Raw genomic sequence first — 15,148 nt, 5'->3', positions numbered from 1 at the left:
TTGGATGTACCGTGCACTATTCAGTGTCCCCTCGACGATCACCAGAGGTGTACGGCCAGTGTAGGAGATCGCTCCCCACACCATGATGCCGGGTGTTGGCCCTGTGTGCCTTGGTCGTATGCAGTCCTGATTGTGGCGCTCACCTGCACGGCGCCAAACACGCATACGACCATCATTGGCACCAAGGCAGAAGCGACTCTCATCGCTGAAGACGACACGTCTCCATTCGTCCCTCCATTCACTCCTGTCGCGACACCACTGGAGGCGGGCTGCACGATGTTGGGGCGTGAGCGGAAGACGGCCTAAAGGTGTGCGGGACCGTAACCCAGCTTCATGGAGACGGTTGCGAATGGTCCTCGCCGATACCCCAGGAGCAACAGTGTCCCTAATTTGCTGGGAAGTGGCGGTGCGGTCCCCTACGGCACTGCGTAGGATCCTACGGTCTTGGCGTGCATCCGTGCGTCGCTGCGGTCCGGTCCCAGGTCGACGGGCCCGTGCACCTTCCGCCGACCACTGGCGACAACATCGATGTACTGTGGAGACCTCACGCCCCACGTGTTGAGCAATTCGGCGGTACGTCCACCCGGCCTCCCGCATGCCCACTATACGCTCTCGCTCAACGTCCGTCAACTGCACATACGGTTCACGTCCACGCTGTCGCGGCATGCTACCAGTGTTAAAGACTGCGATGGAACTCCGTATGCCACGGCAAACTGGCTGACACTGACGGCGGCGGTGCACAAATGCTGCGCAGCTAGCGCCATTCGACGGTCAACACCGGGGTTCCTGGTGTGTCCGCTGTGCCGTGCGTGTGATCATTGCTTGTACAGCCCTCTCGCAGTGTCCGGAGCAAGTATGGTGGGTCTGACACACCGGTGTCAATGTGTTCTTTTTTCCATTTCCAGGAGTGTAGTGCCCATAGCATCCTCGTTAGGTGGCTCGTACCTGGGACTAATTAAATGAAAAGCTTTCCTCCAGTATTGCGTCTCTAAGGTTGACAGCGAGTCCCCTGAAGCTTAAGTATTCTAGCGACGAATTCGTCTGCGTCTCTCAAAAGTTGCTGCAGGAGTGTCTGATAAAACTAATTATGGGGCCTTCGAGAGACTAGATTGCTCCTCAGGTAAGATCGCAGACGTAGTAGACATCGACGTTTCATTAGTTTTCTTTAGCAGTGGTCCTTGAAATTTTTCCTGATCTCCGTAATGGTTCTTGAGCCTCATGTTTGACAGGTTGTGGACAGAGTATACACTACTGAAACTAAGATTGTATAGAAGTATCCCCTGCGTTATGATATACATATAGTTCCACAGTACTCCCACGTGGCTTCCGTCTTATTTTCGATGGTCCTTGTACTTTTCGATCCCTATACTGCCAAAATATGGCGCATGCTGAAGAATGTTGGTCACTTGCGAATCCCCAGAAAGGCCCATTTCCTAACCTCTACCAGAAAGTATTCAGAAAATGATATCACCGCTCCAAATGTGCCGGCGCTCTTCCTCGTAACTGGTATACACACGTTCGACTTTGAGATATAATGTACACAGTAACTACCATGTTTTTTTATTATTTGAACCTGCATGTTTCGACACTTTTCATATATTTTTAAGCATTTTTCATGCATATTTGCATACATATTTTAAGGTTTTTATGGTGTATATAATCTGGTCTCTAGTCATGAATAACGTCACCATTGTTAACACAGACAGAAGGAATCGATTCCGTCTCGCTGCTGGTGTACTTTACATACGACCAGAATCTCTTTCGGTTTCTTGGAAGATTTCAAGAGATAGTTTCGTTGTAAAAACTGTTAAAAGCATCTTGCATTAAAGTTAATTTTAAATTTATAGCTTCTGTACGACTTCACCAATATTAGGGATTTTCTGTTCTTCTAAATTAAGCATGCTTTTTTCGTTGCTTCTGCAACAGTGTTCTGACTTTTTTAGTGTACCATTGGAGATCAGTACCATCTGTTATTAATATGTGGTACATATCTTTCAACTGCCGTCGATATTATTTCTCTGAATTTAAACCACATCTGGTCTGCGCTTACATAGTCAGATTGGAAGGAGTGCAGGAGTTAAGAAGGTGTCAAGGGAATATCTATCTCCTTTTTAAATATATGTATTTTGCGTTTACTTGTGATGTGTTTGGATGTTACGGTAATCAGTTTAGCTACAAGAATCTTGTGGTTACCAATCCCTGTATCTATCATGATGTTCCCTATTTGCTCAGGGCTACTTGTTGTTAAGAAGTCAAGTATGTTTTCTGTTTTCACAACCATTTACACTTCGAGTGGGCTCCTGAACTAATTGTTCGAAATAATATTCTGAGAAATCTTGTGGTTACCAATCCCTGTATTTATCATGATGTTCCTTATTTGCTCAGGGCTGCTTGTTGTTAAGAAGTCAAGTATGTTTTCTGTTTTCACAACCATTTACACTTCGACTGGGCTCCTGAACTAATTGTTTGAAATAATATTCTGAGAAATCTTGTGGTTACCAATCCCTGTATTTATCATGATGTTCCCTATTTGCTCAGGGCTACTTGTTGTTAAGAAGTCAAGTATGTTTTCTGTTTTCACAACCATTTACACTTCGACTGGGCTCCTGAACTAATTGTTCAAAATAATATTCTGAGAAAGCATTGCTGTCTCCCTGCGGTTGTAGGCGCTTCAGTTCGGAACCGCGCTGCTGCTACGATCGGAGGTTCGAATCCTACCTCGGGTATGGATGTGTGTGATGTCTTTGGGTGTGTTAGGTTTAAGTACTTCTCAGTCTAGGGGACTGATGACATCAGGTGTTAAGTCCCATAGTGCTCAGAGCCATTTGAACCATTTGAGAAAGCATTCAGTATGATTTCGGACGATATTTTATGCCTACCACCGACTTTAAACATGTATTTTCGCCAACACATCGAGGGTACATTGAAGTCATCACCAACCATAAATCAGAGTGGGGTGCCTATTTGAAATGAGACTGAAGTTTTCTTTGAACTGTTCAGCAATTGTATCATCTGAGTCTGGGTATCGGTAAAAGGAACCAGTTATTTATTTCTTCCGGTTGTAAAGTATAACCTCTACCCATTTAAACTCACAGGAAGTATCTAATTCAGTTTCACTACAAGGTAAATTACATCTGACAGCAATAAACGCTCCACCTCTGTAACCTAATAACCACGCAGTCCTCTTCGCACAGAACCCGCTACCCGTGTAGTCGCTTCTTGTGTGTAATGAACCCCTGACCTACTTAGCGGAGCCCGGAAACCCGCCATCCTATGGATCAAGTCGAGGAATGTGCAGCCTAGGTGGCAGCAGAACCATCTGAGGCCCGGATTCACACCCTACACTCGACTCTTTACCAATGGACCACAGCCGCTTCTGTCGACGTTAGGCTACTGCTATACTTAAAAAAAATACATACGGTATCTGAACCTTCGTTAAAGATAGTAATAATTCTCATTCCGTCCGCCAATTCACTTATACTTGTTGTATTCTACATCCTGTCCAGGCACTGGCTTAGAGCCTGAACTTTATCATCACTGAGTGTAATACTATACAGGAAATCGCTTGTACTTTTTTTACTTTGAAGAGATCCACAATTTAGCTTTAAAACGTGGCATTTAGGTCATTTTATTGCGAAATGTCACTTTTACCGCTCGTACTTTTAGCCCCTCAATTGACCTAGTGCATGCTATAATGATGATTTTTTCGGATAAACTTACAAGCTGTGGTGTGCTCCAGTTCACGGGGCCGAACATTCGGAGAGAAACGCAACCGAAACAGAACCCCTGCAGATAAGGAACGAGGTGGTCTGTGAACTGGCAGGCGGCAGACACAGGCAGAACCGTCTGGGGTCATACACATTGCCCGCGTGAAATAGGACTGGACGTAGTTGCACCTGCATGGCAGCGCCGGTGACTCTGGAATAATGTGGGCCAAGCCACAGACATATTAAAATACCGTAGAAGAACGAGTAGGATTGCACTCTGATTGTTCTTAATTACGTATATAGATAATAATAATAATTTTGTGTGGCTCAATGGCCTGGTGTAAGTCGTTCTTTTGGACACCAATTCAGTGATATGCATATCCCTAACCTACCCAAAGGCGGAAAGGGGACCCACAATTTACCGAGGCGTGGGATCCGGACCACATGTTTTTTTCTAGAGAATCTTGACATTGTTGAGAGGTGACGGCTATGTTAAAACGAAGGCTGAAAAATCCATGTTCCAATCAAGACTCGATCCTGTGACCTCGCGGCTTGGTGGTACGTGCTGTGCCGCTAGACCACCAGGCCCAACACGTATATAGGCAGTAAGTCTGTATGTATGATGAGAAAGTTTGCAAGTACCAAAATATGTGACAGACAACAAATAGAAAAAAGTTGAATTTACAATTTCTGAATTTTTTTCAGTCACGTTTAGTGTGAAACCTTGTTTCTTCATAAATTTCATGGTTATAGTTCAATGGGAAGTACCCTATAGGCTTTGATGCGTGAACTGGAGAGTGTCGAAATATGTGACATAAATGACCGTATCTTTTGGTTTCATTGAGTTAGAAGTTTATATTTTTTACACCGCCAAGAGACAATAGACCATAGTATGTAACATAAATTTCAGCTTGATACCTCCTTGAGAAAGAGGGTCCTAACGGTCGTACAGACAGACAGACAAGGTGGACAACAAAGTGATCCTATAAGAGTTCCGCTTCTGCTGATTGAGGTATTGAACCCTAAAACGGAGAGGTCCAGCTGGAGAAAGGTCCTTTTTATGGTTTTTACCCTGTCAGAGAACGGTGCCCAGAAAGCTTTAGTTGTTCACTGAAGAATGCGGTGAGGCAGGGTTGTACCAGAGAAACATTCCGCGAGATAGACATCTGTTTGTCATCCTAAAGTACACGGAAATAAGGACTTCAAAAAGCTTTTCAGATAGCCGGCAGGCTGTCCCCAGGGAACAAAGCTACTTTTTCTTCTTAATTCTCTTCCACATCTAGAGGAAACTGTGGTAGAAGCTAAAAAGAACCACTGATTGGTGGCTGTAGTGTGACTAGTGTGACGTCGGCAGAACATAGTGGCTGAGTTCACCGTACTGTACTAACTACATTCGTCGTACGTCCCACATCGTGGTTATTTCACAAAATTTTGCTTGTCTGTTAGTACTAACAACTCTACGCAAACGTCGAAGCTCTCGGTCGTTAAGTGAAGGCCGTCGACCACTGTGTTGTCCATGGTTAGAAGTAATGCGTGAAATCTGTTTTTCTCGGCACACTATTGACACTGTGGATCTTGGAATATTGAATTCCCTAACGATTTCCGAAATCTAATGTACCATGTGTCTAGCTCCAACTACCATTCCACTTTCAAAGTCTGTTAATTCCAGCCGTGCGGCTATAATCACACCTGAAGCCTTTTCACGTGAGCCACGTGAGTACAAATGATTGCTCCAGCAATGCACTGCCCTTTTATATCTTGTGTACGCAATACTACCATCATCTGTATATGTGCATATCGCTACCCCATGACTTTCGTCACCTCAGTATGTGGGACAGTATGAGATAACGGTGCTTAGAGAAATAGGGCCTGTGCAGAACTGTATGAACTCTATAAGAATTCACCAGTCACCGTAGGCGTAAAGGCACGATGGTCAAAGTGGTTGGGACATGTGCAGGGTTGGGACATGCAGGAGAAGTGAGTACCAAAAAAGATGCTAACTGCAAAGCCAGAGGGTAGTTAACTCAGAGGGGAGACCAAGACTGCGGTGGTAGGATGATGTAGAGACAGGCAATGTAACCGCCAGACAGGTATTCACTGAACTTAAGGTTTAGACTGCAGGAGATGTGAAAAAAAATTAAAACCAAATAAGCAAAATATTTTTGACAACAATATTAGACAGTCACTATCCAGAAATAACAAAAAGCACTGTAATGAATCCAAAACTTCACATAGCATTCCACACTGTTTGTTCTGTTGTCAGAGCACTTAGAACTTGTGACCAGCCATAACGACTGCCAACAGATAATTTTTGGAAATCTGTTTTTATGTTGTAGACTAATAAGTGGCCTGAATTATTGTTAACAGAGTTATATTGGTTTTTAAATAGGTTAGCGTTTTTTTTTTTTTTTGTGAAATGGGGCTTAGGTACTGGATGCAAGCAAACACTTTCTCTTCTTTCTTAGTTTGGTAATGCGTTATTTTGTTTTTGTGTATTTGTGCGTCTAAATTATCTATCGTTTATAGCAATACTTTTAATTATGTCCAATTATGTCTTAAGGCAGTCTTATTCTAAGTTAAGTGAATGTGCTCTGTGTAGCACGGCTCTAAATGCAACATGTTGGTATGTAGTGTGATGGCATGACATCTATTTATAGGTGCTTTCTCTACCTGCAGAAATTTCGAAATAAATGTATAAAATATTTATATATTTTATATACAAAATAAAATAAAAATATTTGAAATATGTAAAAATATAAATACTGTGTTTTAATGACCCCTACCCCCTTGATGCTATATTTCTGAGCAGACTGCTGTGGGCGACGGCAGTGGCGGCAGCGCTGGTGACATCTGCGAGCCTGGTGTGGCTGGCACTGCAGCAGCACAACTCGCGACCCACGCTAATCGACATCGAGACGTCGCACTACCCCGTGTGGAACTTCCCATTTCCTGCTGTCACCGTCTGTCCCACAAACAAGGTGCACAAAGGCCAGCTGCACAGTCTCCTCAGCGAGTGGTGAGACACACTACGGCAGCCACTAGCATTGTCACCTAATGCCTTTAAATTCACATTAGGTTATCTCTAGGTTGTATAAAATAAATGGCTATAGTTATAAAAGTCGAAAGACATGAAAGGGATTCGGTTGTTGAGAGGGGAGTGAGACAAGGTTGTAGCCAGTTATACAGGGTGAGTCACCTAACGTTACCGCTGGATATATTTCGTAAACCACATCAAATACTGACGAACCGATTCCACAGACCGAACGTGAGGAAAGGGGCTAGTGTAATTGTTTAATACAAACCACACAAAAATGCACGCAAGTATGTTTTTTAACACAAACGCACGTTTTTTTTAAATGGAACCCCGTTAGTTTTGTTAACACATCTGAACACATAAACAAATACGTAATCAGTGCCATTTGTTGCATTGTAAATTGTTAATTACATCCGGAGCTATTGTAACCTAAAGTTGGCGCTTGAGTACCACTCCTTTGCTGTTCGATCGTGTGTATCGGAGAGCATTGCAACATACATCTCGTTTCTACAGAATGATCTGCCAACGTTGCTCGAAAATGTCCCACTGGAAACGCGTCTACGTATGTGGTATCAGCATGATTGTGCACCTGCACATTCCACAATTAACACTAGGCTGACCCTTGACAGAATGTTCGGCGGGCGTTTCATAGGACGTGGAGGACGCATAAATTGGCCAGCCCGTTCTCCTGATCTTACACCTCTGGACTTCTTTCTGTGGGGTACGTTAAAGGAGAATGTGTACCGTAATGTTCCTACATCCCCAGAGGATATGAAACAACTATCGTGGCAGCCTGCGGCGACATTACACTAGATGTACTGCGGCGTGTACGACATTCATACGCCAGAGATTGCTACTGTGTGCAGCAAATTAGTGATGGGGAGCTCGTGAATGAGTCGTTCAAATGAACGCTTCACTCCAGTGAAGTGTGAACTTCCCACTCAATTTCAATGAACTGGTACTTCAAACTCTACACAGGTAGCACACTCCACACTTTTTTCTAGTTCACTCACTCTCTTCCTCTCTCCCTCCCCCGTACATCGGCGCTACGTCACTCATTCTCCCTTCACTTCACTCCTCCCTCTACTGCTTGTCGACGAATCGCGCGGTGTTTGTGGGGAACGATAGGGTTAGGAGGGGTAGAGGCGATGAGGGGCGTGGGGAAGGTAGCGTCAGCTGCTTCCTGAAGTGTTGACATCATTACCAGCGACTATTTGTGCAGTTATACTTCGCGTCTACGGGTAAGCTACCGTTTGGCAGCGCTTGCAGACAAATGAATATTAAAATACAAACGAAGAGTCTGGCTATGTGAGCATGCACAGACAACATGAAAATAAAATGCTTACCTTGTGAGTCTGGAACTTAAGCATGCGTGGAATCCACGCTTGAAAGGTAATCGTTCATGTAGGAATGTTTATCTCGTACACATTATTGAAATAGTCAATTTGAGGATTGTCCTTGTGGTGTCACCGCCAGACACCACACTTGCTAGGTGGTAGCCTTTAAATCGGCCGCGGTCCGGTAGTATACGTCGGACCCGCGTGTCGCCACTATCAATGATTGCAGACCGAGCGCCGCCACACGGCAGGTCTAGAGAGACTTCCTAGCACTCGCCCAGTTGTACAGCCGACTTTGCTAGCGATGGTTCACTGACTTCTACGCTCTCAATTGCCGAGACGATAGTTAGCATAGCCTGCAGCTACGTTATTTGCTACGACCTAGCAAGGCGCCAGTATCCGTACTATTGATATTGTGAATCATGTACCATAAAGAGCGACGTTCTCCATTAATGGATTAAAGTTAAGTATTCCACCAGCTACGTCCGTTTTTCTCAATTCTAATTCCCTTGTCATGTTCCAGACCTCACGCCAGCCTGCGTGAGCTGAAACGCGTGCATTTCGGCCTCCTTTAGGAACACGGTTGGCTCTGCTGCCAACCACAACAGTCCTAATCAAATTTTAAAAAATACACATATATATTTATGAATAAACATCAACGGATTTGGCGAATCTTCAGAGATTTCCGTTTAAAAACATGATTTGTTCCACTTTTTTCCCTGTCAGGCGATTTCTTCTGTCAGTTATAAGGTGCCCTGCCTTCGAGAACACTCTTTCACACGGCGTGGAGGTTGCGCCAAAACACAGTCGTATTTTTGCAAGTTCAAAGAGCGAGGGGCATACTGACAGCCGTTCAGACCACCACTGAAGTGGATTGCCTTGTCTCTGTAGCAGGGGCTCTTGTAAGTATTTGTCCACTTCCACTATTGCAGCAGCTCTCGGGTGTGGATTACTCTGCAGCCTGGAAAACACTTCATCAAATTCGAGCCAGAGACTGGAAGTAGATTCAGTGGTTGTAACTGAGATTGTTGCAGTAGCAGTGGATGTGTTCGTCACAAATTTCTCACAGTGCCTGATCAGGTTTAATTTTACCTTCTCAGCAGAATTTTTATCATAAAAACCATGTAATGTGCACCGGGGATCCAATGCAGTTGCTTCCGCGAAAATGGAATTTTCCTCTATATTTCTAAATCGTCGTTTTAGGTCTTCAGCTAACTTTTCGGCCATCTGTTGCACGTCTACATGAATTTCAGTGTTATTAGCAAACCTGCAACACCATTTTTTCAACGAGCGACTAAGGAGTATAACTTTAGAAGCAGTGACAACATTTTCACTTGACATTTCCTCAGTGCAGTCTTTGAAAACTTTCAACAGACCACAGGCTTGTGTTACACTTGCAATGTCCTCTGCAGTCAGATTTGGAAGATCCGGATAATTCAGAGTGGTAATTGTCATTAGGGAATTCTTAACCTCGATTATTCTTCGCAGCATATCATAGGTTGATTTCCATCTTGTAACAATGTCCTGTTTTAGTGTCATAGCTGGATCGTTTAACTGTTCCTGCATCTTTTTCAGTTTCGTGCAGGCCTGCGAACTTCTTTTAAAAATTCAACAATTTTTTTTACTTTATTCAGAATGGGTTGAATGTGCGGAAGCCCATTCTGAACAATTAAATTGAGTGTGTGCGCAAAGCAGGGGATGTGTTCCAGGCTGTGAGTCTCATAGCTACCACAATATTAGCAGCATTGTCGCTGACAACTCACACGACTTTTCTTGAATGCCCCATTCCCTTGTGAAACGTAGCAGTTCTTCCGAGAGTTTTCCTGGCGTGTGCCTTTCGTCGTATTTAAAGCACTGTAGGAGGGAAGACACCAGTCCAGGTCTTTAACGTAGTGTGCTGTCACCGACAAATAACTCTCATTTGTAGTTGAGGTCCACCCACTCATTGTCAGTACAACCGCTTCCGCTGAATTACTTTTGGCTCTCACAATTTCTTTCATCATGGCGTACTGTTGTTGTAGCAGCGTATTGGAAATGGTCTTCCGAGATGGCATTCTGTAAGCACCATTCAGTTTGCCTACAAAACTTTGGAAATGTTTGCTTTCCACTATGTTGAAGGGCAAATAATCCTTCACAACAGTCTGCAGAAGTGCGAAATCTATCTCCTGATTTCTTTTGTCAGAAAGAGGTTTCGGGAAATACATGGGTAATGTTCCGTGATATTGAGGTCTGCTTTCTGATACTGAAGTGATACTGTTATTTTCTGGCACCAACTGCTGTTCGCTTCTGGCATATGCTGATGTTGGGTCCGGATTTTCCGGGTTTTTTATCCAAGAAATATCGAAAGATGCAGGAGCAGGGGGCGCTAAGCGCCTGACTGACAATGACACAGTTGGATGCAGCACTCGAACATGACGCGCTAGATTAAATGTATTTCCTCCTTTATATGAAATACACTTAGAACAATAATTACACTTTGCTTTCCCATCACCTAAATCGGCGAAGAAACCCAAAATTTCACTGCTTTTACGCGATCGCGAGTTGCTAGCCATTGTATAAGAGTGAACAGACACAAAAACTGCTTTCCAAAGAAAATAAAGAGAGATTTTACCTGAAATCGTACCAATGACTACAGGCGACAGTTTACGTTTTGAATTTGGAGGGTTATTATTCTCAACAAAAATAAAATCTACAGGAAAACTTCTGAATAATTACTTAACGTAGGTATATAGACTTTGTAACAGTGGTAAACATACTCATTCTATTTTGGATTAAATTTTAAAGGGAACAAAATTGGACTGGATTTCGTTGGTAGCCCTAGTTTTCAGTCCATGAATACAACAAATAAGATTTCACTTGGCAGATAAAGACTTTTTGGGCACTTCATGAGAAAATGTCGAGCAAGATTAGATGTAATACCTTCTTTATATGTGACAGGTTTCTCTGTTTATCTTTCCATTGTCCCCTTGGACCACGCTCTATTTAAATCTCAGACACTGTAAGAGCGTAAAACGTTGCGTTCACATTACTGCATAGTTCGGCTATCTGTTGGTAAAATTATGAAGTATTACGAAGCTTTATTGTACGAGAGAGGCGAAGCGAGCGTAGCAGTGGCTGAGCGGCGAACTGGGCAACTTCGCCAGCCTTCCGTACTTCATGAATGAACTACTTCATTTGAACGCTTCACGGCAAAGAGTGAAATGAATGAAGTAGTTCACGGGAATGAACGAGCTTGACCCATCTCTACAGCAAATGATGGCCACCACATTGAACATCTATTGGCCTGACATGTCGGGACACACTCTATTCCACTCCGTAATTGCAAACGTAAACCACGTGTGTACGTGTACCTCACCCCTCATGACAATGTACATGTGCGTCTGTGAAAAAGACCAATAAAAAGGTGCTAGAATGTGGACGTAATGTGCTGTTCCAGTCTCTTCTGTACCTAAGGTCCAGCACCGTTCCCTTTGGATCCCTACGTAATTCGGTGCTCTCCGATACACACGATCGAACAGCGGAGGAGTGGTGCTCAAGCGTCAGCTTTAGGTTACAATATCTTCGGATGTAATGAACATTTTACAATGCAACAAACGGCACTGATTACGTATTTGTTTATATGTTCAGATGTGCTAACAAAACTAACAGGGTTCCATTTAAAAAAAAAAAGATACTTCCGTGCATTTTTGTATGGTTTGTATTAAACAATTACACTAGCCCCTCTCCTCACGTTCGGTCTGTGGAATCGGTTCGTTAGTATTTGATGTGGTTTACGAAATATATCCAGTGGTAACGTTGGGTGACTCACCCTGTATATCAATGGCGACCCTTTACCACTTTGTTCATAAGTCTAAAAGGTTCATTTGTTTACATTTGAGATGTCACAAGCCATGCCCTTTTATGTATGACGCCACCATAATGACATCACGAACCACTCCCCATTTTCTGTTACGCGACAACCCCTCGCTCCTTACCTATTATGCCACAAACCAAGACACCTTCCCTTAACACCTAATCTAAATGTTTCAATTATCACATCGTACTCATTATGTGATCAAGATGGTAGTGGTGGGAAAATTTAAAAATTCTAAATGAGATTGTGAGACATTTAAAAATCCAGACTGGTGATGATGGGAAATTAAAAAATCCGAGAAGGCAGATGGCAAGATATTTAAAAATGCAAAGCGTCGATGGGAAATTCAGAATGCAAGATGGTGGGAAATTTAAAAATAAATAAAATTCAAAAACATCCAAAAAGAAAATTCAAAATATCGAAGATGGCAGAATTAAGCCAGTTGTGCTCTGTAACCACTCAACCATCTCTCCTTCCCTCTCCCCTTCATCGCCTCTGCTACAATCAGAGACTAGTATTTTAGTGGACATTGAAACGAAACAGACAATCACAACATAGAACCAGGGAACCACCTTGGCTGTACTCAAAAGTATCCGAATGGTCTGAATTTATTTTTCATCGTATTCAAAAGTATCTTCCATATCTAAAACACTTCCGCAAAACGCACACACACTTCCGTCAAACTGGTACCTAAAATGACTGTGAATACTCAAATGAAGAGCACCAAACTCACGGGGCTAAAAAATCACAAGCTAGAGAAGCAGTTGACATTATGAGAGGTGGTAAATGAGCCGATGTAGCAAAACTAACCTGACTAAGACTATAGCTGCAGAAAACACATGTTTGCTAAAGTACTATACTAAGATGGGAAACACAGAAACAAATAGCCAGTCTGAATGACTGCCAAGTAGTAGAAGAATGTAATTATTTCCAATGTTTAGCCTATGCTTGATGTAAGGTACAATGTAGCCTCAACTTAAATATGTCCACATCTAAATTGTTCTGTGGCACTTGTCAAGTGTCACAAGGCAAGCAGGCAGACATTGGGCAAGCCTGAATTCTCTTACTGATCAGTTTGACCTGCTCTGACAATGTTTCAGCTTAGCTAGCATCATTTTATGGGGAATGAAGATTATGCATCATGTTTTACATTAGAAAGTACAATCAATGTTATTAACAAGCTAATACCGCTTTTTATTGGCATTTGAACTGGAAGTTATTTATAAGAAGAACTTTCGAGGAATGCTGGAAAATTTATCAGCTGGACTATGTTGCCAAAATTGTCGACTACTATATAACACCAAATATCTAATAAAAATACATGATGTGAAAAGCACACACACAACACAGTCAAAACACAAACAAAATAACCAAACACCATTTTAGGAAAGAAGTAGGTCTTTCGATGAAATGTTTATTGTAATGTATCATTTAAACTGCATATTTTTGTAATTAGCAAATATAGCATCGTAAAGCTCCACATACAAGATGTAAACGCACAAGAAGACCAAAGACTGTGGTGGTGGAATAAGACAGTCATAAACATGCTCAAAGATAATGCTGCAAGAATGTAGATCTGAAAGGTGAATATTTTGAAAATACAATCCATACCACCAAAATAAAATTATTTATCATAATAAATAATGATTTGAAGTACACACACAGACACAGACAGAGACACACACACACACACACACACACACACACACACACACACACACACACACACACACACACACATACACACACAGTTTTCTGCAAGTACAATTACAGGCCTCAGATAACGAGTGAAAATTCAAACTTTGTACCAAAATAAGATTGCATTAATTCTCAGTATAAAAGATTTGGAGAACTTATAGGTAAAGCAGCACTTGTTCACGACAAAAGTTTGATTTTTGTATTACATTTTGCAAGCACAATAGACCTTCAAATTATTTCTACATGTAACATGTCTGTATAATTTACTGAAATACACGCAGCTCGCTTATTGGTACTATCTAAATAAATTATAGGTTACTGAGCAAGAGCTGTTCAATCCTTGTACCACGCATTAATACCATGCATTAAATTCATCACAAAACATAAAAAGTGGTTCTATAACACTGCAAAACACACATGAGTACTACCAACTTACATACTGAAGTGCGCTTGTCTGCTAGAATTACCAAGGCAAGCAATTTTATTCCCGCCTCTAAATTCATGAAAAACTCTTCTCTAAAGCTGATATCAAAGCTAGCCAAACATGATAGTCGCCCCATGCTAGGATATTAACTTCATCTTGTTGTTGAAAACGTTGACAGCTTCTGTTTCAGACGGTAGAAACTACACGAGACTTCAATAGGATAGCATACCAAACACTAGTAATGCTCATTTGTATAGCTATCAAACTGGCCCTGCTATGCTTGCAACTATCCACTTCGAAAGTTAGCCAAATATTATAGCGACTCAATGGAAGGGTATTAACTTTATCTCGCACTACCAAAACGATTCCCATGTTCTGATAACAATGCTAATTTATGCTATCGCACAGTGGAAACCACAGTGCTAAGCAGGCAACACAGTGGTGGTTTACACAAGCATTAGCTGTCAGCTACTGAAGGGTGGTATAGTGTGTGTGTGGGAGGGGGGGTGGTGTTTGCAGAAACTGACATTGTGAGACTTGTTACAAACGCTTTTTTTGTGTGGTTGACATGTCTTTGGAGACATTTTAGATCTTGAACTAACATTGTGACGCTTCACAAGCATCATAGAATAACTTCGATGTGGAATGTAATTACTCCGAGGGTGTAGTCCTTGCATCGTGTATGGTACACAGATCAGACTTTGCGCGTTCACTTGTGCTGCGCAATCTGTAAGTTATGACATAAACATCATGTGTGTGTGTGTGTGTGTGTGTGTGTGTGTGTGTGTGTGTGTGTGTGTGTGTGTGTGTGTATGTGACAAAATTATTAATCGCTTAACAAAAAGCACAATAATTTGAAGAAAATAAAAGAAAAATTGATAATTCATTTGAATGTCCGCTAAAACATTGAGCTGTGATTGGCTGTTTTGTTTTAATACTACGTTGATATTGGCTGGAGGGGGTGGGCATGGGAAGGGGAGGGGAATGGTTTCAAACAGATTTTTTAAATTTACCGACGTCTTGCATTTTTTAATTTCCCACCATCGCCTTCTTGACGGCGTAATTCGTTAGAGGTCTCAGATGACGCCATTGCTC

General features: G+C 42.3%; 1 protein-coding gene across 1 annotated transcript in view; it reads left to right on the top strand.

The window, feature by feature from the left end:
* The window catches only part of LOC126298154 (sodium channel protein Nach-like), a 129,028-nt gene that overhangs the window by 23,935 nt on the left and 89,945 nt on the right, over positions 1–15,148 (top strand). The window contains exon 2 of the mRNA XM_049989464.1: positions 6,517–6,723. Coding sequence (XP_049845421.1) covers positions 6,517–6,723 — 207 coding nt within the window. The remainder of the gene's footprint in view (positions 1–6,516; positions 6,724–15,148) is intronic.

The sequence above is a fragment of the Schistocerca gregaria genome, chromosome X, assembly GCF_023897955.1.
Source record: "Schistocerca gregaria isolate iqSchGreg1 chromosome X, iqSchGreg1.2, whole genome shotgun sequence".
Lineage (NCBI taxonomy): Eukaryota > Metazoa > Arthropoda > Insecta > Orthoptera > Acrididae > Schistocerca > Schistocerca gregaria.
Note: the sequence above shows the minus strand (reverse complement) of the source record. Positions and strands in the feature narration are given on the sequence as shown.